At 45.7% G+C, this 25,990-nt stretch overlaps 1 protein-coding gene across 6 annotated transcripts in view; it reads right to left on the minus strand.

The window, feature by feature from the left end:
* DNAH9 (dynein axonemal heavy chain 9) overlaps positions 1-25,990 on the minus strand; it is a 200,549-nt gene that overhangs the window by 87,810 nt on the left and 86,749 nt on the right. For 4 of the 6 annotated variants that reach the window (XM_072025908.1, XM_072025907.1, XM_027471250.3 and 1 more), the window contains 6 exons: positions 23,968-24,110; positions 20,391-20,552; positions 19,190-19,423; positions 12,610-12,870; positions 8,875-9,300; positions 5,910-6,029 (listed from right to left, as the gene is read on the minus strand). In XM_072025908.1, coding sequence (XP_071882009.1) covers positions 5,910-6,029; positions 8,875-9,300; positions 12,610-12,870; positions 19,190-19,423; positions 20,391-20,552; positions 23,968-24,110 — 1,346 coding nt within the window. Of the gene's footprint in view, positions 1-3,212; positions 3,326-5,909; positions 6,030-8,874; positions 9,301-12,609; positions 12,871-19,189; positions 19,424-20,390; positions 20,553-23,967; positions 24,111-25,990 lie in introns of those variants that run through there. The other 2 variants (XM_072025906.1, XM_072025910.1) reach the window with 2 other exon arrangements.

Raw genomic sequence — 25,990 nt, forward strand, 5'->3', positions numbered from 1 at the left:
CCAGCCGAAGCTGAACACACCTCGGTCTCAGCCCACTTAACATTTCTTATGTAATCCTACTTATTGAAAAAGAAGCAAAGCAGTACTTTTAAGGTAGAATCATAGCTAGATTATCCTTAATCTTAATTCCAGTTAACAGTACGTAGAAGTCTACTTTCTCCATCTTTCTTTTGCAGTTTTTAAAGGTGAAGTACCTCTAGATCCTTCCTCCAGTCTCCTTGAGGTAAATTCCCATGGCTCTCCATCTCTAAGAAGACTAAGTCATCATTATTTGATCTTCTAACACTTGTAGACTCTCTATATACTCCTAATTATTTTCTTGAGGTGATTTTTTACCTATTCATATCCTGGCCATCTTCATTAAGTCTCAGTCCTTGCTTAGATTACACCCTACTGCCAGCTTTAATCTCTTTAAGAAATCCCAGGTGTCTTCTTTATCAGATCCTAGAAATTATTTGAATTCTCTTCATCTCATTTGATGACCTTTTGCTCTTTAGTAATGAGGGATAGTGAACAATCATTCCCTATTCTAATTCTCCATACTATTCACAATTTTATTGGCTTCTGTCACATCCATCACTACATGGTCTCTTTTCCAAAATGAAGCGTCCTAATCTATTTCCTCTCTTTGAATATGGAAGCAGATACATACATCTCTGTACCTTCTCTAGGTTACCTACTGTGTTCTGATGGGTTAACCTAATTGTGTTCAGCATGACAGATGGAGGCACACCACAGATTTGGACTGATAGAATAATTATTTAACTTTTGCTTCCCAATTTTTCCTACCAATTTCTAACACTCAGTCTGCCTTGCTGCCTCCAGACATGTACTGCACTGCTGTTTCTGAGAACTCTCTGCAAAAACTCCAAGAGCTCTTATGTGAGTGATAATAGTGCAATTAAGACCTATCAATGTAAATGCATGATTAGGGTTCATTTTCCCTGCATGCAATACTTTGCATTTGTCATCACCAGATTTCATCTGCCACATTAGCATGTATCCAATTACAAACACCACCAGCAGCCATCCTCCATTTTCTTATCCATAGGTCCCTAGACATTCCCTCGTCCCTGTCCCTTGGATCCGGGAGCATCTTCCCTAGGTCATCTACAGTTCACAAAATGCAAAACTCAAATTAAGGCACTTTAGAAGTTTAGCTTGTCTTGTCTTCACCTGCTTCATTTTTCAATCCAAAGCAACTACTACCTGTGTTTAGTTAGCTGTATTCTTCATGAAGACTCAAATATGTTTTATTCAAAGTCTGGGAGCTTAATTCCTGCCCAGTTACATAGTGATAAATCTAGGATTTCAAATAAATGGCACGTCAGTAAGGGTTGTCGGGATCTATTCCAAGATCAGAGCCAGAGATGAGACAGAAGGAATGCATTGCACAACAGTAAGCTGGGATGCAAGTTCCTTACATGCACTGCAAAATGGATCCATTTTTGACAGCTGGAGTAGCAAGCTGTGCTTTCTAACCAGGTCTTTAAAAACAGTTAGTGGCATTGGCACCAACATAACTTGTTCATCTGCACTTAGAGCTGTGTTCAGTGCTCCCTGGCTACAACCCCTGCCAGCAGCTCCTCACAGAGCAGCTCCATCCTGTAACCAGAAAAGGTACCCAGCACTTCAAGGAGCCCCAGGGAGTCTCTGCAGGAAGCACTGCCCTGGTGGTTCCCACACCAAGAGGGCTGTAAAGTCTTTCTATCTCTTCAAGCTTTTGTCTGGCTCAGTTGTGTTGGGTAAAGAGGGCTGCGAAGGAGGGAGCACAGAGAGATCATATACGGGCCTTAGCTGCAGCATTAGGAGAGCATCACTCACACCTCTTTCCAAATCTTTGCAGTTGGAGACATTGCAGCAGCACACACTGAACAGGACAAATATCTGGTTTTGTTTTGTTTTGTTTGCTGTTGCATTCTTTTTTAGGCTATACCTTCATTGGAGCAACAAGAGACTCTTTGTGGTGGGGTATGAGTGTGTGTGCGTGTATTCATCTTCTGGCATGCCATAAACAAAACTATAATGCAAACAATCTAATCCCAGCCCATCTTTCTGTGCTTTATAAAAGCCCGGAGTTGACAGTGGCTACTCCAGATTCTCCGTCTCTTATCACCGTTTGTGACTGTCAGAGTGAAAAAATTACCCAGCACTGTGAGACTGATGTTTGCCAGCTAGAGACCAACAGTAAACACGCTCTTTTCTCCAGCAGAACCGTGGGCACTGCCCAGCACTCATCTTCCTCAGCACTGCAAAGACTGCCACTCATGTGATGCTCCATTTTCTATGATCCTAGAGGCAGAAATAGAGATTTGCTTCCACCTGGCTCTGGTTTTCACTAATGATGAAAGGAAAAGAGAGTTTCAACCTGTGCTGGGGGAAGGAGAGCACACTGGCACCAGCTGGGGGTGGAAGACAATGACATTAGCAAACTATGGAGAAAATGAAGTTTAGCTCATCGCAGTTATGCATGCAGCTTGACAAAGGTCTCCATGCTTCCAAATGCAGAGCAAAACCACTTTCCAAGTCCATTTCCCCAAGCATCACCCCTGTGAGCACAGGAGGACGTGACAAATTGTGGTCCCCGCCACAGCAATGTACCGCACTTGAACAGAAGCCCAAATTCAATCTAAATGAAAATGGCTTAGAAAGGTCAGCAGGGACTAGAAGGGCTGAAAAATAACAATCACATTTAAAAGTAGAAAGCCTAAATTCCAGCAATGCTCTCTATCTACCCCCAAATCAAAATATCCTCATCTACCCTGATGCACAGATCAAGCCCCACACTAATGAATCCTCATTTTTCCTTTCACTATTTTGTTTGCTTCTCTGGAAGTATCCTCAATGAAAGACTTGAAACCCAATCACCTAAACAGTCTTGTTTGGTAAATAAGAGACTGAAAGAACCACGGGAATGATCAGTGCCACTTCCTGGTGACCAGATCGGGCTATATGGTGGTTTTACCCATTCACACAACAACAAAGAGGAACGGGATGGAAAAAGAAGTTTGTGCTTAACTGTTTCCTAATTGATTGAACAATTTCAAGATCTTGAAGTTTGCAATTGCAGGTTTCCCAAAGCCTTGACAGCAAAAGGATTCCTCCCAAAACCAGCCACCAGAGCAACCAGAGCCTTTCAAGGGGAAAGAAAAAGGAAGGATTTGATGACACATTTTTAAACTGTTATGTGAAATAAATCATCAAACCTGTACCTGAAGAATGACAGCCTTGCCCAGTTATTTACCAATGAAGGACAGAGCCCAGCACCAGCAAAGCACTTGTACAAGCTCTGCTTTTATGCAGGTGCTGACCCTGAGCCTGTGAGCAGTCCCAGTTAATTAGTGAGGTAACGAACACACTCAAAGGCAAATATATTCCTACAGCTGTAGCTTCACTGGGACTATACTACCCATGCTACAAACCCCATGCTATCAGACCAGGGACAGACACGTACATCATAGCAAAAACCTCAACTGCAGCCACAGAAAGGTTGTCTAAAATTTATTCCAATGTCTTATCTTGATTTCAGATCAAAAGCTTTCTTTTAAAGGAAATTATGAAACCTTAAAAATCACTAAGCAACATATAGTACAAGTGACAACCTATTGTGTTAAAATATTTGCTCGTTTTGGTTTTTCAAGGACAATTTTACTAATATAGCTAAAGCCTCAAAAAGAAACACGCAGTTTTTCCTCATCAAAATATCACAGTTGCACCTCAATGAAGACTTGCATTTTAAGCCAAAAATTCACATGCTAAGCATGCACCTTTATGAAATCAGGCTCTGTTTGATACAGTGGTACTAATCGAGGTGAAACTAAGCTGTATTCAGTGTAAAACATACACACATATGCATATATATTTATGTGAAAAGAACTGAAACCACCATTTCTGTTTCTTTTTCACAAAACATTTTCTTCTTGTACTTTGTGTTTACCAACCCCTACATGACTCAGAGCCACAATCTACCTCTGCATCACATTAAACAGGGTTTTGTTAGGCTGTGGAAAGACACAGGGAAATACTTATCCTGCAAAATGCCCCCAGAAATATACACGTCTTTTTCAAATTGAAAAGCTACTTTCCTGTTTTAATTAAAGGTTCTGGAAGCATTCAGTACGATTTAACCTGAAGAACATGAAAGCATAAAACTCCTTCTATGGTTGCATAAAAGAGATCTAAATCAGTGTAGGAAGGGACTTATCTGCTGTTTGTCTTTGACCCTTTATATCTGAGTACATCTCAGTCCTGACTATTAGTCTGCAAAGCAGCCAGCTGTGCTACAGCAGTGCTGCAATCCCACTTCCCAACAAGGCACACGGAGATTAAAGACTAAAGTATTTTTTTTCTTATTTTGTTATTTTGTTTTTTAAAGTTTCCCGGTATCAGAGCATGCAGGAAGGTGAGTGTGTGCAGTTTCCTGGGAGCACTTGATGCCCCACTAAATGCAGTATTTTTCATGTGCCCACGAAAAAACACCCAAAATCTAAGCAGCTCTGAAAATCTAGGCTAAAGCAATTTGCTGAAGGTCACTTAAGAAGGTCTGAGAGCAGGAAATGGAGGACTGAGCACAGCTCTCCATGTCCAAGGCAATAAGCTTAAACCATTTGTCTATCTTTTCTTCTTATCGCTGCATGCTGTGTCGGGACAGATGACTACAAGTTACAGCCTAGCACAGCCACAATCTGGTAAAACAAGCAGAGAAATCTGCATCCAGCAATGCTTCTAGAAATACCTTTGTCTTCTAAGCTGCCACCAGCCCAACAAGCAGAGGCAGCATCTACAAGAGAGACTAAGAGCAACCTTCCACCTTCCATCCCTGACCACATGCTGACCAGGCAGGATGCTCTCCTGAAGGTGCACGTGTAGTCTTGCAAGAGTGGTTTCAACGTAACGTCTGCCCTGCTCCTGGGAGAAAGGACAAGCCCAGCATCAGCTACAAAGGCCAGGCAGCACGGCCTCCAGGATGGGGCCATGCATGGCAGGGACTCTGCCCACACCCCAGGCTCTGAGATGCATGGCAGCCTTGCACAGGCTGCACACCACGCCAGGCAGGTGCCTCACGTGCCAGCTGCCACAGCAGGGAGGAATTGCACCGAGTGAGGCTGTACTCACAGCAGTGCCTGCCTACCTGCAGCTTCGCTGTAGATCAGGTGAGTCAGATGTTTTAAAAGCATTAAAAGCATGGTGCCCTCCACTGAGATAATGTCAGCGGTGCCTTTGTGTGCCAGTTCTGGGCTTGAGTTGGCAGAGCCAGCTGCTCAAAGCAGCTCCAGCCCCTCCGCCCCCTGTACTGTTTCCCACCACCCCATTTCATTGCACATGGGAGAGTTGGCTTGCTCCAAATGGCTGCTGGGGAAGCCAAAATACAAAGCACTATGGGCAGTTGCATCAGCCATTATCTCTTATCTGTGAAACAGTGACAAGGGCATTGCCCCAGCAGAAGACCAGGAGGCTGCGTGTTCTGAAGATACAACAGGCTGTGATGCACCCTGATGGACTGATAACGGAGACATGCATCTTTTTCAGAGCTTTTCACTATTTGCTTTTTGTCACTTTAAAACCTGCAAAGCTACTTGTATACTCCCAGCTTTGTCTTTATTATATGATCTTCTGGTCATATAGTTTTGGTCCCATCAGTATTTGATCATGTAATTAAGTAACAGAAAGCAGATGAGAGCTGTGAAGAGAGCATAGCCAGCCTCTTTAAGCACATGCAGTGCCTACTCCGATGTATGAAAACAGCCAAAGCAAAATCATTTTCATTACTAAAAACTTGCTGCTCTGCAGGAAATGTAATATATTCCATAAAAATTAGAGGATGTAATGTACTGTGCACATGGCTGGCATCTCAGCAGCACCTGACACCTCCCATTCATGCCATTACCATTCCATCTGCTGACACTCACCAGCCGATTTGCAAGGGTGATGGTACATGCAGTAGCTTCAGCTTCTTGCTGACATTTGAGTTTGTCTGAAGTGGCCTTCTCGAACTTGGCTGTGAGCTTTCCCAGGTTCTCATTGAGGCGCTGCATAGGAGGAAAAGGAGAAAACAACAGCACAGTTTTAAGGAAACCCCTTCTCAAGACCCAATTCACCCTGAAGGCAAGATGAGCCAAGCTCCACAATGCTGCACGCTATATGGCACCTGGGATGAAGCTCAGAGCAGCAACATGCTGAGCAATTTCACGTGCTTGTAGCCCACCTCATCTGCAGGGAACAGAAGCAAAGAACACAAAAAGGCCGTTTATCTGGGGCTCTGCCCTGATGTGAATTTGAACTGGGAAAGATAGGCCAAGTGGTCCTGATGACCAAGTACCGATGGCCAACACTACAGATGTGAAACAAGTAGGGCAGCTAAAAAAACAGTTCTGTTTCCTGATGCTTCAGCCACCTTGGTCTCAGTCCAAGGCTCTGCTGACTCCTCAAGCTGTTACTTAAAACCCCAAGGGGCTCTTTGAATAACTAGAGATATGCTGGAGCCACCTCCAAGCTGTGCTTCCTGCACACTGTTTTGCTCTTCCAGAGGAACCCAAGCTGGGCCACAGCATTAGGTGGGACCTTCACACATGCAGGTGGGCTGCAAAGGGCTTCAGGGATGGGATGGGGCAGAAAGAGCCCAAACCACTTGGAGTCCCTCCATGCTAGCAAAAGAGAGACTATTGCTTGGACAGACCTGCTTACACTTTGGTCTTAAACAAGTCAACAGCTCCCACGAGTACTTGGAGCATTCCACTTTTGATAAGAGAAATAGAAGTAATAATTGATCTTATCTATAGCCAGTGCAAACTGTTTTAGGCTAACTGTCTGTAAATCACTTTAACACTGTCCAAGCTATGTACTAGAAACAATCTGCAGCTCTCCTGTATCTTGAAAAACACAAAATAGTCTGCTCAAACTGCCTTGGAATTCATAACATAAAATGTTTGTATCTTGGCATTCATATGAATATATGTGCATACTTTTATATATATATTCGAATATGTATTTGAATATATATATATATATATAAAACCCCATTAAAGATGTATGATCTGATAAAGAGCAGAACCCACCTGCAGTACCCCAGCCCAGTACACACTGATTTATCAGTGATATATCTGATATATTTCACACCACAGCTGCCAGCATGCATCTTGCTCCTGCACTCCCCCTCCCCAGATTCATACCAACCTTATTTCCCAAGCAAACAAAGGAGAGAGGAAGGTACTTAGTGTTTTGGATGATCAGAATAGTTTCATTTAATACTAAAGGTGGGTATATTGGCATCTCCGTGTCTGTTTCTAAGCAGGTATGAATCAGCATCACGTCAGTGAAGCTACCCAAGATATCCCAGCTTGATATTCAAGCTTATACCTCCATATCCACCCCCACACAATGAGCAGATTTTGCCCATCTGCAAATGCGGGATAACTCACCTAAAAGAGTCAGCTTTGCAAGTATGTGCCAGTGGAGTACCACCAAATCCCCTTAGATTGCCATTCTTTTTTTTTTTTTTTTAAACAAAATCCTACTTCTTTAAAGGGGAAAAAAAAAGCCTAGGTATTAAAAGCTTTGTAAATAAACAACATAACGGGATGTCATTGGTTCCCCAGCATCGTATTTCACATCTGAGATGGGAAGATGAGAGTCTAAAGACCTCTAAATCCATCCCTGCTCAGGTGCTGCACATGCCCTTCTTTATCTGCAGCATGAAGAGACTACCAGAGAGCTCTGTAGATTTTAAAAAATATTTTTAATTAAAAGGGCAGTAAACATTTAAAGAATAAGCAGCCCTAGGAGGTATTAAGAAAGTCAGCTATATTCTAACATGAAGATGTGCTAGGAGAAGAGGTGCACATTCAGTGAGCTTCGAGGGACTGTGCTGCCCCCGCCAGGGGGACATTGCAAGGTCACGTAACTTACTGTAAGACACAAATTTGGCAGCCGGGCCATGTCAGACAGCTGATAACAAACTTTTGTTTCAAAAGGGGATTCTGCATGACCTGTGGTGCCAGTATGAAAGCACAGCCCCAGAGGATCCATCCATGACCAAGAGGGATCCCAGACCCACAGCACCCTAAGAAGTCACATTCTGGAGCACAAGTGAGGGCTGCTCGTGGCAGAAGGGAGCTGGAGAGCAGCAGGTCATGGATAGATGCTGCTCTGCTGCACAAGAGACAGGCTAGCAGGATGCCCTCGTGCTGGTTTCCACACTTTGCTATTGGTAGATATTGGCCAAGAACGGGGGGAGAAAAGGAGTATGGTTTTGAACATCTTATGTGGGAATGGATGGAGGCTATTCTCCACAGAAATTCACTTTTAATCATGCAGTAATTTAATCTATTCAGATTCTTTTTTTTTTTTCCTTAAGTAGCAAAATTCTAAGTAAGAATAATACAAATATATGCTGACAGAGAGCCATGCCGTGACAAATTATTAGACTCTACTGGAGCAGTCGTCATCCTGCAGAACGTGCCCGTCACCAGGAACTGTGCTGCCATGGGAGCCAGCCTCCAGTTCCTGTTTTTCTGCCCCTGTGCAGCACATGGGGAACACATACTGGTTTGAGATAACGAGTTTTCTGAGGGCTCACAATTAGAGGCAAATTACATTTTAAAAATTAGGTAGGAATAATAAGAATTAATATCTAGCCTTTTCTGTTAAGGTACAAACATGATTGGAGCAGAACAGATGAAACACAGAAAGCAGCAATAAAAGGAAGGTAAAAGACCTAAAATCTACCAAATCTTTGGATCTATCCTTTTAAAAATACATGAGTGTGGAGAAGCAGCTTTCTCCAAAGCAAAGGATTTCTCCCCAGAGCAGTGACTTGCATGCGTCCCACTAAGGGGTGAGCCCATCCCACAGCTTGCCTTGCTTTTCCAAACTTACGGCAATTTTGGCCTTGATGCTGGCCAGCTTGTCCTGGGCAGCCGCCAGCTCCGCGTTGGCTTTGCTCAGAGCCTGCCGCTTCGGCTCCACTTCGCAGTACACTTCGTGGAAGCGTACGATGTTCACCACCCAAGAGCAGAGGCCAGCTGCAGCATAGGACTTGGTGGTCACAAATTCGGGTTTAAACTTGGGATCCTGTAAATAGGGCTGGAGGGCTTTGAGGCAGCTCTCATGGATGTTCTCCTTGTCGAACTTGATCAAAGAGTCCAGGAACCCATCCACCCTGGCCATGGCAGCTTTTGCTGCCTTCCAGCTCCTGTCCTTGGGAATCTTTCCTCCTGGGGCCATCAGCACCATCACAGCAGCAGTGACATTGCTGACAGCCGGAGGTGGTGACCCAAAGGACCTCAGTTCTGTCAGATTCTTCTGAAAAGGGAAAACAAGGTTTTTAGATAAAAATGAATGGGATTTCTTTTTGTTTCACTGCTAATAGAGTCAGGCTCCCAAGCTATTGATCTGATAGGCTGGGTTTTGCTCGGCATTAACACTAATGTCTCTAAATCACCACTGTGCGTGTTTATAGCATGTGCTCGTCTCCCACATCCAGCTCTTAGTATCTCACCCAACACAAGCACAGCACAGTTTTCCTCCAGAAATTCCCAACCTTTGCCTGGGTCCTGCCCCTCTGCCCAGAGCAACTCAGCCAGGGCTCTAGAGAAAGGAGTTTTATGCACTCTCAGTAGCATGGGATCAGGAAAAGAAAAACCTTTCCAAATAACCTCTACATAACAGCCTCCAGCCCCTCCAAAACTGCCTCACAGAGCTTCCCCTTGGGCTCAGCTATTCCCAATGCCAGAGACACCCATGCACTCAGTTTGCGTGCATCCATCATCATATGCATTATGTTTGCATGGATCCACTGGATCCATCATCCAGCCCAAATTTAGGCCCTTTAACCAAGAGCCTTCACCAGGACAGCAGTCAGTGCTGTGAACAGGCAGTGCCCCCGAAGAGAGAGCTGTTTGTCTCTCAGATGGGATCAGTTGATCCCTGGGGCACACTTGCGCTGTCAACACAGGTGGTTTTACCAAAACCCTAACGTCAAGCAGGGCAGATCTTAACCTAAGCATAAAACTCAGCTGACACTTAAAATCCTCTCTGTGCATACACAAGTTAAATTTTCTGTAGGAAAAAGCAGTACAGGCAAATCAGCTGCTCTCAGATGCCATGCTATATTGAAACAAGGATAATGGCTGTGTCAACACCAGTTTAGGAAATATCTGTCCAAGAACTTCTGTATTCCCTATTTCTACTCAATAGCTTTTACTCCATATTCTCTGTTCTGTATTTTCTGAAGTTCATCAGCTTCACTCTGAAACAAGTTTGGTTTCTTTGAGCATTCCTTTTTGGGATAAAGGTGTCTGCTAGGAAGCTGTTACCAAATGTGGTCTTTGCTTGCTGTTAGCTTTTGTTAATAATCAAGCTGATAGAGACAGACCCCTGGGAGCCATGTACATTTGCAGTATAAAATGTCCGTAATTAACATGCTCAGTGACATGGAGCTGACTGTGAGCAGAGAGGAGCACATCTGAAAGCCCTTCTCCATCCCATCCCCTGCCCAGTTTGGCCAGGACCATGGCCACTATGGGCTGTGCTGCTTGGGGTAGCTGGGAGGGCTCTGACATCAGCCCTTGGTTCAACAACCTGTAGCTCACTGTAAGTGGGATGCTGTACTGGTACCGCTCCTTTTTCACTAAGAAGTGAGTGCTCTGTCACAGGACAATTCAATAAATTGCTCTGAATTATTCTTCCACACAATGGAGCATCTGTAGGATAGGAACCAGACCTAGACTGTGAGGATGCTTGCACTTAGTGCTGCCTGCTTCAGAAACACCAACTGCTGTGGCATCCCTGTATGCCTCTGGATCATCTCAGGGGATATTCCTTGAAGGCAACAGTGCAGGCGGGTCACTGCTTTAGATACCATCACTCTCTTTGACTCATTGTCTCCTGTGCAGAAACCGTACAGTGCTGGCCAAGCAGCATGGGCTGCCCACCTGCCTCTGCAGGACAGCTGCTACCTCCTCTTGGAGAACTGCTCCATGCCAAACACTTACCCACAGCAGGGGAAGGCAGTCCCCAGGTTGGTGTGCTGTGATTTCCCCCCTCAAAAGGAGAACGAGATGCCAAAATGGAGTGGAGTCCCATGTCCTGCATTCTAGGGCCCAGGGGATGTGGATACTGAGAAAGAGCCCAGGCAGCTTCATGGGGGAGCAAACAGCACTCCAAGAAATAAAAGGGCATTTTTGTCTCTAAAATCTGTTTTCCCAAGTTTTCTAACATAGTATATCTGGGTCTGCATTTTTGACTTTTGGATTACTGTCCAAATAAAATGGTTTAGATAATTAGGGAGAAACTATACATACACACATAAATATTGATGATTATTCACGTCAGCAAGCAGGTCAAGCTCTTTGATGCATCTCAGATCAGCAGGTAAAGGAGTTCATGTCTTCCAATGCCCTGCTAACACTGCTTTACAGGTCTCTAGAAAAATCCCAGCATCTCCCTAATCTGTGCCTAATGAGATATTCTACAGCTCCAACATGAAACCAAGACTAATGAGGAGGCAAACATTTTCCCTTCATACAGTCTTTTCCCTTCCAGGAATGAGAGCCAAAACAACACATCTTCGCTGCAAAGCCACGTCTTTTTTGAAAGGTAATCACTTTGAAAACACACTCCTAATGACTTCCTTTCTTCTCCTCCAAAAAGGCTATGACTGAGCCATGATTTGAGGCATGATTGAGACATTATGATCTGATTTTTACATGGTGCATGGCCACTTCTCTGCCTTGTGTGCAGTGGGAGTTTGCTGCTCTAGATGCTGCGCACACCGCAGACAGAAGACAAATGGCAGGGACGTGTCTCTGGGGCACATTTCAGTGTAGGGCTACAAACAGGCATTCCTGGAGCACTCTTGAAGTAAAAAACATTCCAAGGTACCAAAAGCCTTCCTTAAATCACTGGCTTTGGGACCACTCTGACTGCAGGGGACTACCTCCTGGTTACTGATATCCCCAAGGGCTTCTTCCCTTGGAGTGGTTTAAGAAGCATTTGGACTGTGCACTTAGTCACATGCTCTGAATTTTTGGGTAGACCTGTGTGGTGCCAGGAGCTGGACTCAATGATCCTTGTAGGTCCCTTCCAATGCCAATAGTAGACATACTATGATTCTGTGATCTTGCCTGCAGCAACGTCTGGCTCTACCGAGAGATTGCCTGCTCAGGACAGTGTGCTGCCCTGCCCAGAGGCACTGTTGAACACCACAACACATCTCAGCACCTCGGTGCTGGACATACCCAAACAGGGAATGAATGAGACTTCACTGCCAGCACTTCTTGTATCAAGCGAGATCAGCATTGTGGTTGTCAGCTCCCGCTGTGCACTTGCATAGAAATACCCAGAGTGAACAGTGCCGATGCTCTCTCTGGCACCGAAACAAAACATCACAGACAGCAACACCAGGCCTGCTCACCCACCAGCAGACAGACGTGTTAGGTACGTGCAGGCTGTCCTGGTGATGCACAGTTTTGCAGGCTTCAGCACTGCTGGTCCTGGCACCTCCACCCTGACCAATGTGATGCCCCAAAACTTGAGCCAGAGGATGGCAGCGACAGCCCCCACTGCAGAGGGGAAAGAGGAACTGGCTTTCCATGTGAGCCTTTGCCCTACCTTGTTGAGGGTGTTCAGAGCGGCCTGGGCAGCCTCCAGGGCAGGCTCAGCTTTGGCCAGGTCCTCTTCACAGTCCTTCTGTTTCTGCTCAACCTCTTGGGTGATGAGTGCCACTTTCTGCTCCTCCTCATCAGCGACTGCCTTCTCCCTGCTCACTTTCTCTGTCTCCATGCCCACCACATGGATCAGCTTGTCAGCATCATCGTTCTTCTGCTTCAGCTCCGCTTCTTGGGCTGCCAACTTGGCCTTCAGGTCATCCACCTGGAGAAAAGAGATTTGTGTACACAAATGCTCAGAATTGTGCTCCCCACCCTGCTCAGCAGCATGGGCTCACACTCAAGTGGGGCTGAGCAGCACAGAGGGCCCATTTATAAAGCGAGCAATGCCCTGGGCACACAGAAAAGCAGTGCTTCTAGCCATCAGCAGGACATTGCAACTCTCCTTTGCTCCAGGTTGCTCAGGTAAGGGGCAGTGAGAACGTGCATGGTGCACACACTGCAGCAGCCTGCAAGCAGCAAGGAACCCAGTAAGGAAGAAAGCAGCACCAGCAGGATGAGCTGCTAAGGGATGCTGACTCAGACATCCCTTGTTGCCTCTGCTTGGGAACAGGACAAAGGTACAAGGGCAAAGCAAACACCGCTTTTAGCAGGATCCACTGAGGAAAGTGGAAGACTTCAGGTTAGGTGTTCCTGGAATTATTTTTGCACAACACAGGAGCTCCACTAGATACTTGCAGCAAGCTGCTCTTGTTAACAAGCCAAACACAGACGGTTTTCACCCATCTTTCAACACAAGATCTGATGTTACATTGCATACCCCATAGAGGAGGCATTCCTTTGCGATGTTTTGCAATGAGACAACACATGCTACAATCCATCCACGTTTTCTTTTCTCAACCTCGACACCAGTGAACAGAGCAAGCAGTGTTTGCTGTGTGCTGGGTTTGAGGAGCCGTGCACCAGGAGCCAGTGCTCCCCGAGCCCCCTGCTCACTCCACGGGCACCCTGCCCCACACTCACTGAGTGGCTGCTCATACCCTGCAGGGCAGCTGCCCCCTCCAGAGATGGCTGAAGTGCCACACAGTGGGGATGCTCACACTGGCTCTCATTTAAGGACAGAAGCTTTATCTCTAAAACCAACTGTTTTCTCTCCAAATTTTGACTATTTCAATAATTTTACAAAGCCTCTGTGCAGACTGCGGAGTCTTTCACCATCCTGTGGTTGAGCTCATAAAGGATTGTTTATAGCTTTTGGGTACGTCTTTACCATGTAAAAGCACTACAAGGAAAGTCAGACGCTTGCTTTTGTTGATAATTCCGTTTTTATATAAGACGTGAGAGAACAATTCGACAGCCACATAAACTGAGGCTATTGACGTTCATCATCAGCTTCGAGTGGAGAGCGGTTTCTTTGGAATCTCATTGTGCTCCTGCACTGCACAATGCATTTCCATCTCCTGCTGCCCAGTGCTACAATGCTGTTTTAACCAGCACAAAGACACGCCTGTAAATCCAAATGGCTCCAGGCTCGCAGGAGCATGTAATCCCTTCAGTCAGCAAACAGAGAGCAACCTCTTGTGCAGCTCTAAGTCTTCTGAGATTGCAGGAAATTGAAGAGGGAGGCTTTGCTGATTGTAGATCTGGCTTGTGACCTTCTGCCCCAAATCAGTTATCATGTGTGGAATGCACATATGAACGGCAGCTCTATGGGTTTACACGACCAGGACAAGACAAACAAGGGATTAAAACCCACTAGCTCCCAACAGCTCTACAAAAGGAACAGATGTAAACTCAGTCCCCAGCACAGCCTGTGAGAACAGTCTGACAAAACCCGCTTTCAGCCAAGCACGTATTGTTGGGATTATAAAAGAGCAGGAAATTCAGTTAGGGCTCTGCCTGAAAGAAATCCTAATGTCTGGACGCACAGAAGTGTGCGCTACAGAGAAGGCACTTGCCCAGCTGGTTTGGGTTACATGTTAAATTCCCAGCAGAACAGTTCTGGTTGGAGCTGTGACATTAACCTGGGGCTCTGCTGAACCATTAGAGCTCACCACATCTAGGGGACGTTTGGTGACCTGAAGCCTTCCTTACCTACAGCAACATATGTGAATGTGTTAAGTAAATCTTTTTTTTTTTTTTTTTTTTTTTAACCAATGAGGCTAAAGCTCAAATGCAGTTGAGCAGGGACAATTTCAGTGTTTGTGCAGTGGATAGAAAGAAACATCAGCAATACCTAAATGATCAAACTCACTGTCCTCACTAAGTTCCTGGGGGTAGTGCCAGGAACACAAACTGATGACCTTACTCCTCCAGTTTCACCCCTTTAGCACAGCAGACAAGTTTCACTTCAAACTAAAGCAAACAGTCTGTCACATCCATTTTTCCCTTTCTGCACATCCTACTGCCCATATGTGGGCACTCTGCTGGGAGACCTCATGTCGTTACCTTCAGGAAGGCACAGGCACAGCAGAAGCCATAATTGTGCTCCTGTCACTGGCACATGGAGCCATCCCCAGCAGGGCTCTGTTAGGAACAGAAGCGTGAAAAGTTCTCCTCTGTCTACAGAGCTCACAGTAACAGAAGGTACCAAACTTCCCACCTCTCACACCAAGAAGGACCTTCTATCCAAAAAGCTCTTGTACATAGAGATAAGTTGGGGGAGGGGTTGTTTGTTTGGGACGGAAAACCCAGAAGCCTGTCATATTTTCAGCTATTAAACTAGGTTTCCAAACCCAGAAGTGGCCAAGCCTGACCATCACTAACACCTACTATCTAGGGATGTGCAGAAAACCTTCCCAGCATAGCTCCCATCTTCTGCCCTCTCACAGCCCAGAACTTCACCAGCAGTCACACAGCCTCACTTCTTGCACTGACAACCCCATGCCCCTAGTCTACTCCCCCACAAAAATACAGAAATGTTATAAACTGTTCAGATTTGGAGCGGGTCAGCTCCAGGTCAATCCTTTGAGCATACTTCTAGGTTGTTCTTCTCTGGTCATGTTGGAGTCAGCTCCATGATGCTCCTGCTTGGGGCTACCAGCAAAGCCCAGAAAGGAACGTGATGCACTAAACAGCACAATACAAATGGAGAACAGCATGGAAAATACCACGTCACTTAGTACCTCTTCTTTGGAGCTGGTGCTCAGATGAAGACTGATGGAGACAAACAAGAGCCATTCTGGAGACCGAAGCCAAGAATCCCTATTCATCTGGGCTCAGTGCAAAGGAAACAGTGAATACTCAATGGGATGGGAAGGCTGAAAATCAGAAACACAGTCTGCAAGACAGAGCCCAGGAAGGCACTAAAAGGCACAGGGGCAAGGGTGCACATGGTCTGGGCATCTGACATGTAGCCACAGGCATGTACAACGGGGCCTCCGGGGCCACAGGGTGAGAAGCAGCTCCACACAGAGTAGCAGAAAGAGACTATTTTATGTCCTGAACAAGAGCACAGGGCTGGGCATTCACACATCTTCAAGGCACAGGCCGTTACATCAAACAGTGGAGCAGCCATGGGACACACTTTATGAATAAAAACTCAGACACGTTGCAGAAGATTCATTGCCACATCCAGGGGAGGTAAGACAAACACCGCTGACTTTTCCAGTGTCTACCAGCACTGGTGAAATCAGAAGATTCCTTTCGAGTAACACATGGCTGGTAAGCAGGAGAAAGCAAGAATTACAAGAGAGCAACTACAAATGGAGATGAAGGTGGCATGGAAAATCACATCAGATGATCATCCCAAAGCAAAGAGAGACCACTACTACCCTCCTTCCCAGAGGCAGCATCGGGATAATAACCAGACCAAGGTGTAAGCAGACAGATCTAGCATGTGCCTTAGCACAAAGACTACCAACACGGGCCAGAAAATGTCAGTATTCAGCCTCAAACTGTGGTAAGAAATGTGAAAAACCTGCGAGCAGCTTCCTGAGTCCTGGATAGTTGCTGATAAGCAATTAGTAATGTGAGGTAGAAAGGGGAAGAACAAAGCAAACGAGATATTCAAGGGTAATATACTGTGACTCCAACAGGGAAGGAAGAAGTACTTGCCTACCACCAGGACAGAATAAGAGGAATTATTAAAGAACAGAAAACCTGGAGGGCAGACTCCCAGAAGATTCATTTTATCTGATTGTCCCTGCCTTGTTTCAAGAACACAAAATACATCACAAAGGTCAGCAATTAATTGATAGAGCAAGCAAGACTTGAATCTGGAATCCAGATTTGCAATATTAACTGAAGTCATTCTCAAAATTACTCAGCAATGGGCTCTGAGCAGAGCATTGACCTCTTCAGAGTGAACACCACTGAAAAACAAATGACTCATTGTGTAAACCTTCCCAAATCTATTATGTCCTAATAACTGGAAGCCATCTTCTGTTTTTCTGTGTACTGAGAAGGACAGCCACTATCTTCAGGGAAAGATGGTTAGGCTAACAAGCTAATGCAAAACACTTCCTCTGAAGAAAAATTGGAAGAAAAGTAGAAGACCAAATGTCAAAAGGAAAAAAAAAAAAAAATGGAACTGGGGGGAGGAAGAGTAAAAGGAAGGGGAGAGGTTATTCTGAAACTAGAATGGCTAAGTCAAAAAGTGTTCTGCACGTGTCCCCATGCTGAGGCCACACTGAACTGTCTATAAAAATGCAAAAAACTTGTAACTAGCTCCTCACTGGCACCCAAGCACCAGGAGCTTGGGGAATGCTGCCAATGGGACTGCTAGTCCTCTGGCCTGAGGCACAGCCAGGTCACACCCAGATATCAAAACCCTCCTTCATTGCGTGGAAAACACAAACCACAGCGTACTGCTTCTAAGCACCACCAGCACACCTGAGCTCCTAGCCCAACCATTTCCATGTTTGAATGCTAAAATTCAGACACTTAAATCCACATTCAAGACCAAACTTTCTGGTAAGATTTCCAGTAACATTAAATATCCACGCTCTGGTTTCAAATCAACAGCAGTTTTGACTGTCTGACTGTCACACACATCTGATAATTTAGGTGTTTAATTTTAGGCCCCCAGTGCTAATTTTAGATACAAATTTGACATATTTGTCCTGACTGCTCTGCATTTTAATCAACTTCACAAGCTGTCTTTCTCCAACCAGATGTGAACTTTGTATTCTTTTACCCTTTTTGCAACAGCAAAACCTCCAAGAGAGAAGCCCCACAGGTGCTGTGGCTTCCCATCTCACCCCCCATCCACCACTGCTCAGCACCTATGTTGTAGCTTGTCAGGAGACCCTTGTCAATGCAACGTCCCTGTGAAGGTAAGCCTGAAGAACGCAGGAAGGTCCCCACATTCGGCCAACGCTCCTGGGCCTTGTTCCCTCTCAAAAGACCAGGTTCCCATCAGGTGCTCTCAACAGAGAACAGACAGAACCCATCTTGCCCACCACTGTGCTATCATCAAAAACAGCAGCACCACACACGGTAGTGCAATTATTTGCCTCCAAGGGTAAGGCAGATGAAAGGTCTGCTTTGCAGGGAGGGCCTGTGCTTTCAGATCGGGCTGGCTTCACTAGATACAATGGGAGGTCTCCAATAATTAATGTTCAACCTCAGCTGCCTTCTTTCAAAGGAGGTACTAAAACCTGCAAAGGGGACATGAAACATGCCTGCTGCCCTCCTGTGTCCTCAAAGACCTGCCTTGCACCATGAAGAAAGCAACTGTTTGATGCGAGATGTGGGCTATGGGAGTCAAGAGGTACTAATAAAGCCCCCATATCAATTTCTAGTAAGGCACCTATCTTGTTAAGTGTGACAGACTTGATTTATGCCACCAGAGCACATATGAAAGAAGTCAAACCTGCTAGTCCTTCATTCACACCAACCTCTGCATTTCATTGTAGCAGCTTCAGGAAAGGCCCATTTGCCACAGTAGGAGCTTGTAAGTGAACATTTATAAGAGTTAATAGAATATGAAATGAAGAGAAAATGGGAGTTTAGCAACAGATGTAGACAGCAAAGCTCTGAAAGGCTGTTTGAGTCACTGAAGAGAGGTTGTGAAATACTCAGAACAACATCTAATCGTTACCACAGAAGCGCGCCAGTGATGCTTTCAGCAGGGGATTTCAGGACAGCTAATCTACATTTCAGACATGCACTGGCTTTCCTTCAAGACAGATAACATAACACAAGGAAAAATAAACATTAGCTTTATTTTAATAGGACGCTTTATTTAATATAAAATACATGAATCTTACCAAAGTTATTTAGATTTCTTGGATGGAACTCCAAAAATAAATGATCTTCCTGTATTTTATAAGCTATTTTGTCACTGCAGCTGAAATACAACCATGTAAAGAAGACGTATGCATCCAGCCGTATCCCTATATCATTTTATTTTCTGTGATCTTTTATTTAAGATTAGCACCACCCAAGTAGCAGATATGACACATATATCTCTTCCCTTCTTTCCAGTACAGAACAGAACTTCTTCTCCAGGAATCCAGTTCAAGCCAGTCTAGAGCCAGATCTAGCACAAATTTTACATGCTGTACAGCATCAGCCTGTCAAGCTCTCCTTTGAACCAAACAAGGAAAACCAGCAGTGTTTAACCAACAGGGTTTTCTCACCTGGGCAGAAGTGCTGTTGAGCTTCTCCAGGCCATTCTCCAGTCGCTCCATTTTTGCTGTTAAATCCCTGCCCTTTTTCAGTAGCAAATTCTGATAGAGCTTGATTTGCTCAAGAAATGACTTGGGAGTGGTGTAGTTATATCGCCGTTCATTGCTCAGATACAATCGGGATATCTCATTGACAGTCATGTGAGCATAGGCCATGAATTTGCTTATTGAATCTTTCACTGAAGCCTAAAAGTAAGATGAGAGGACAAGGAGAAAATATTTTACACAGAACAACTGTACATAGTGCAGACCTGTGCCATATATAAAGGAATTTATTAACGTTTTATACTGCTGCAGAAAAATCTAGGGCATAACAGATCTGAGTTGATCCCTTTTCATTTGTTATCTCTAAAATAACTTCAGCTGCTCATGTTCTTTATACCTCTTTTTGTATCTTTTTATCTCTTACTTTATCTTATACCAAGCAATTTTTCTAGCATTCAACTCTATAAAATAACACCCTTTTATGTAGAACTTTGGGCTTTTCTTTTGTATAAATAGGTAAAGTGTACATATAAAAAGAAACACTATAGACTTTATTCTTCCAAAATTCTGTCCCCCAAAAATAAACAGAATTGCATCTCCATTAGTCCAGTAGCAGGTTCTCATCAATAAGAACTTGACATCTTTTTACCCTTGAGAATTACAGACTCTCGGATACGCATGTGGAGAGAAAAGCATTTGTTCCCTGGAATAATCAGAACCATTGGGTTATTTTCTGCACTGATTTGTAAGCTGCCTTTCTTGCTAGCAAGGCAATCATCTCGCTGACAATACCGTAAGTGTATAAATACACGTGAGCTTGGTGGCTGTGGCCCTGCTTCTGCTAAGGTCCATGCTACTCTCTGAAACACCTGGCCCATATTTCACAAACTTTACTCAATTAAATTTAACATAGTATGCTGCCAGCAATTCCTCTACAAAGTCATCCAGATGTCCTGGATGAAAGCCTGTGGGCAAGGAAGGCAAGCAGAGCATCCTTTGCAATACTCTCCTCATCTTACAGTGTACCGCCTGCACTAAACAGAGGGATGTGGCCGCACCTGGCAGCCACCAGCACCACACAGCCATGCCAACACTTGCACCCTGCAGAGGAGCTCAAAGCCAGGCACAGCGCGGGCACCTCTGGTTGAGGGCCAGGCGAGATGCTCACCTCCACAGCCTCTGTCTCGTGCAGGAAACGGAGGCTGACGGACTCAAGGGCCTCCCGTGGCCACTCCTGGAACCAGTCTATCGCCGTGCAGCTCACGATGGCAGGGAACCTCCTGCTGCGCACTCGCAGCTTGCTGCCAACAGGTGAAAAACACAGTGCAACCTGAGGAGCCCAGAGAAAGGAGAAGCTGAGAAGGCACGGCCGGGAGCAGAGGCCCAGCTCCAGGCACACAGCCCAGCCCAGGCTCCTCCAACCATTTCCAAAGGGAGACCTCATGCCAGCACCTAAGGGTACAGTAACCTCGATCCTTGAGCCCTTGCACTTTATACCACTGAGCCTGGCGTTGAAAAGGCGTAGTCTAGCAGTAAACACTTTTTTTTTTCTCTGCAATAAAAACAAGCAGTGGCATTAAGTGCTGCTATGGTCAAAAGCAGCAGCCTGGCACACTTCCAAGGCTGCAGCCAGGGATTTGTATAACCACTCTTCACCACCATAGCAGTGACACAAAGCTTCGCCCGGCAGGGAACAAGCATCCAGATCGAATTGGTGCAACAAGGAATTAAAGTGAATGGATCTAAATTCTCCTGGCAGGACCACGGTTTTGAGGCAGGTCTGCATGGATGATTTCCCCAACAGCCAGCTCTGAAAAGGTCTAATGTGGCTCAAACTCAAAGTCTGTTTTTATCAAGCTTATTTATTTATCTACCTTTTTTATTATTATTATTATTATTTTTAATAGGGAAAAATCAAAGTGGAATGGAAGTAAAAGCATTTGGGAATGTGTTTTCCCTGCTCATTGCATTTCCACACAGCAGACCTTTTGTTTTCCAGGCTTTTTTTTTTCAGCCCAACAACTGCTAAAAGCTTCTATGTTGTACTAAACAGCAGAGCCTTGGGGTCTCCGCAAAATATCTTTTTCATTACTCTGGGGCCTGACCCCCCCTCTGCTTAGCACCCTCCCAGCCCTGAACTTTTTTTGGTCCTCTCTGTGTTCTGCATCCTTCCCTCTTCCACCTGCCTCTCCCTGCAGACTGGTCCTTCCTTCCCCTGCTACCTTGATCCCAGGAAGGCACCACCTCTCCCTTTTCTAGAGGCAGCATTCTTGCCTAGGGTGTGAAGTTAGGACAAGGCAACTTGCCTTTCCTCTCTGCTGCCCACCACCAGCTTTAACAGCAAAGTAAGTCACAAGGACCAAAATCTGCCACCACCATCCATCACGAGCCTTTTCCTATAAGCCCCCTCTTGTTGGATTTACAGGCTCTGCTAAACAGGCACAAACAAGGACATGGGCAGGTTTACACCACACAGTGAAGTAGCAGTATCTGAGCAAAAGCCAGTGTGGAAAGCAGCATAATTCACTCAATGAATCACCCCTCTCCAGCTTGTCAGCCCTGGCTGGTACCTGCACAGCCTCGTGAGTGCCATGGGGCAGGCTGCCATCGACTTGGACATCTCTATAAGGTGTCAACAACACCTTCAACATGGGCCAAAAACACTTTTTAAGAAGCTATGAAAGCCAGCCTATAACACGACCACTTTCACGTCCATCTCAGAAGATGCAGCTGGACTCAGAACTGCTGCTCCTCTGACAGAGTCACTGTGTGCTCACACACGGGACAATCATGTAGAAAACCTTCCTACACCTTCAAGCATAAGCCTCAGGCACCTCTGTGCTGCTCTCTGAGGGCCAGGCAAGCTTCAGGAAAACACCCATGCACAAAAGCCTTCTTCTGCACCTGCACTGCTCTCCCAAGACAATGAAGTAGAAGGTTTACTGGTGCTAATGCTCCATCAGGCCAAGTCCCACTGCTGTGCTGCTCCCTGAGGATCAGCACACCCTGGGCCAGCAATGGCTTGATCAGCTTTCTGCACAGTGCACGATGCTGTCATGAAATGCTGGAGAAAATAAACAGCACTTCCCATCCATCTGCTCTAAATGCCATTAAGGAGAAGGGCAGACAAGGAAAACAGATCAGCCTAAAGGAAATCACATCCACACTGTCCTTCCAGTGTACCTGAACAGCCAAGGGAAATACATTCAGAGAGGAGCAGACGACAACCACTGTGCTAGAAGAGCAACAAAACAGCCTTGGTGCCTGTCAGAAATTCTCCTTCACACTGGCAGGAGGAGGAGGAGGACTGGATTCCTTCTCCTTGGTTACCTGCACCGTGGCATGATCCCCAAATCTTCCCCCAAAGCTCAGTTTTCCACCTGTTCCCTATGCTAAACATGGACCTACTTACATCAAAAGTGGAACAGGCCACCCCACCTCAGTGAACATGTGCCACCAACAAAAACCAAACACTAGGAAGAAGGACCTGTCTTCACTAAGGAAAGGTCAAGTCATCTCTCATCACCCACCTTGATTCTCTCATCTGGGACCCTGCAGACTGAGAGCAGCCCTGAGGACAAACACCTGGGTCTGTTGGTGGATGAGAAGTTCCACATGAGCCAGCAATGCGTGCTTGCAGCCCAGAAAGCCAACTGCACCCTGGGCTGCACCCCAGCAGCATGACAGCAGGGCAAGGAGGGGATTGTCCCCCTCTGCTGTGCTCTCGTCAGGCCCCACCTGGAGCCCTGCGCTCAGCTCCAGGCCCCCAGCACAAGAAAGACGTGGAGCTGTTAGAATGAGTCCAGAGGATGTCACAAAGATGATCAATGGGCTGGAGCACCTCCCCTATAAAGACAAACTGAGAGTTTTGGGGTTGTTCAGCCTGTGAAGGCTCTGGGGAGACCTCACAGTGGCCTGCCAGTGCCTAAAGTGGGCTGCAGGAAAGCTGAGGAAGGACTCTGTGTCAGGGCGCATAGTGATAGGACAAGGGGAAATAGCTTTAAACTAAAAGAGAGTAGGTTTAGACATAACTGAAACAATCTTTACTGTAAGGGTGGTGAGGCCCTGTCCCAGGCTACCCAGAGAAGCTGTGGGTGCCCCATCCCTGGAGGTGTTCAAGGCCAGGCTGGATGTGTCCTGGAGCAATCTGGTCTGGTGGGAGGTGGGTTTGGAACTAGATGATCTTTAAGGTCCCTTCTATGAACCATTCTATGATTCTATGAAAAGTATCAAAATTGTCTTAGGATATTTGGACATATATATAAGGCCTTTTTAAGGCTGGGAATATGGTCTGCAATTAAAGAAATCCTGAATGCATGTCATGCCCACTCAGTTCCCAGAGCTCTGGTTTTAAGATAATGTTTTCTAAATTATTCTGGCTATGGATTGTCAACAACTTGAAGATGGATTCCCTGTGCAACTTATCCTAGCAGCAAGACTCAGTCCTGATGCACCCCAGCTGAACCCCCAGTGCATTACTTTGAAAATGGAAAGGCTGGTTCTGCTCAGCTCTTGAAAGAGGAAACTTGCAACTCCCATAGCGCTGTCTAAAGCCCAAAAGGTGATGACTACAGACAGTGATTTTTATGCTTCAGTACTTGCTGAGAGAATCACAACACAAACAGGCAGAAAAGCCTTCAGGCTGCAGGCTGATGTCCCTACAACATAGCCCAAAGGACTGCCAGCCCGTGCTCCTGCACTGAGGTCGATGGCAAGGACCCAAACTCCCCCAGCCACTGTCTCACCTTCAGCTGTCGTCGAACACGCTCTATAAAGAACTTCCAGCAAGCGTCCCTGGAGTCCACCAGGCCCTGGCCTTTGACTTCATTCCTCACACTATTGATGATGTTTTCGACTTCATCATCTGGGAAGAGGTCGGGGATTTCACCTATGAGAAGAGGGTACAATTTGGTTTGCTGGCCTGCATTTTGCTGCTGTCTTAGAGCAAAGTGGAACAGGTGCCTCCCTTCCCACAGAAAAGCCATCGCAACAGGCACCCAAGAGCCCCAGCAGTAGGGAGGTGGCACAGAAGGTCATTCTGCTAAAAAATAAACACCTGCGAGAGCCAACTTTCTTATAAAAGCCCAGGGTAAGCAAACATAGAAGAGAGTCAAACTACAGAAAGTCTTTTTTTTTTTTTTTCTGATTTACGGTGCTAATTTGATTACAGAAAAATCAAATACCTAATATGCTTTATGTGATAATTAAATCATTTTGGTTTTGCAAATGAATTTGATACGTGTACAGTCTGCAGCTGTTCAATGACATTTCCATAGCTTTCAAATAACTCCCAGGGCAGTAAAACTTTCTAAAAGATGAACTTTTAGAAATTTTTCAAAAACTTTTTAGAAACCTTTCAAAAATTTCTACAAGCTAACTGTTATACAACTGATTGCCAAAAACATGCCCAACCAAGTTGGTGTTTTTTATTTGTTTTTTTTTCTTCCCTTGGGGTTCCTTAGTTTATCACCTATTTGCTTCCTTTCTGGCATCTGATTTAATTGAAATCATCATTATTGAATGAGATACATCGATATGAGCACAAATCAAGCTAGGAAAATATACTAATAGAAATCTGCTGATTTATAATAAAAATAACCCCAAGCAGAACTACAGGCTGGGAGAGGAATGGTTGGAGAGCTGCCAGGCAGAGAAGGACCTGGGAGTGATGGTCGACAGTCGGCTGAATATGAGCCAGCAGTGTGCTCAGGTGGCCAAGAAGGCCAACGGCATTCTGGCTTGTATCAGAAACACTGTGACCAGCAGGGCTAGGGAGGTGATCGTCCCCCTGTACTCGGCTCTGGTGAGGCCGCACCTCGAGTACTGTGTTCAGTTTTGGGCCCCTCGCTACAAGAAGGACATCGAGGTGCTTGAGCGGGTCCAAAGAAGGGCGACGAAGCTGGTGAGGGGCCTGGAGAGCAAGTCCTATGAGGAGCGGCTGAAGGAGCTGGGCTTGTTCAGCCTAGAGAAGAGGAGGCTCAGGGGTGACCTTATTGCTCTGTATAAGTACATTAAAGGAGGCTGTAGTGAGGTGGGGGTTGGCCTGTTCTCCCATGTGCCTGGTGACAGGACGAGGGGGAATGGGCTAAAGTTACACCAGGGGAGTTTTAGGTTAGATGTTAGGAAGAATTTCTTTACTGAAAGGATTGTTAGGCACTGGAACGGGCTGCCCAGGGAGGTGGTGGAGTCACCATCCCTGGAAGTCTTCAAAAGACGTTTAGATGTAGAGCTTAGGGATATGGTTTAGTGGGGACTGTTAGTGTTAGGTTAGAGGTTGGACTCGATGATCTTGAGGTCTCTTCCAACCTAGAAATTCTGTGTGATTCTGTGTGTGTGTGTATTTTCTTCTGGTTTCTTAAGGGATGATAAGTGAAAAGAAAGAAAAAACAAACATGCAGATAAAAGGAGAGCAGCAATAAGCCAGCTCAGTCAGCGCACACTGCATGGCTCCAGCTCATGTCATCGAGAGGCAGGGTCCCTGCATGGCCACCTCCTCAGTCTGGCTCCAAGTCTGTGCTGCTGCCTTGGACACTGAACCTTCCAGCCTGTCCCCATTTCCCCACAAAACAAACACAGAAAAAGCACAATGCCTTTCAAAGGAGCTGTAAGATGACCTTGACATCCCAACATAAGGCTGTCCTGCCCCTTGGCTGCAGAACACTGCAGAGCTTTATGAGATGCTCATGAGATGCTCATGTCACCTACAGTAGGCAATGAAGACAGCGGGAGCTACTTGCCACCCTCCGCAGCATCCTGTCATTACACCTG

Source organism: Anas platyrhynchos, chromosome 19 (assembly GCF_047663525.1).
Source record: "Anas platyrhynchos isolate ZD024472 breed Pekin duck chromosome 19, IASCAAS_PekinDuck_T2T, whole genome shotgun sequence".
NCBI classification, from domain to species: domain Eukaryota; kingdom Metazoa; phylum Chordata; class Aves; order Anseriformes; family Anatidae; genus Anas; species Anas platyrhynchos.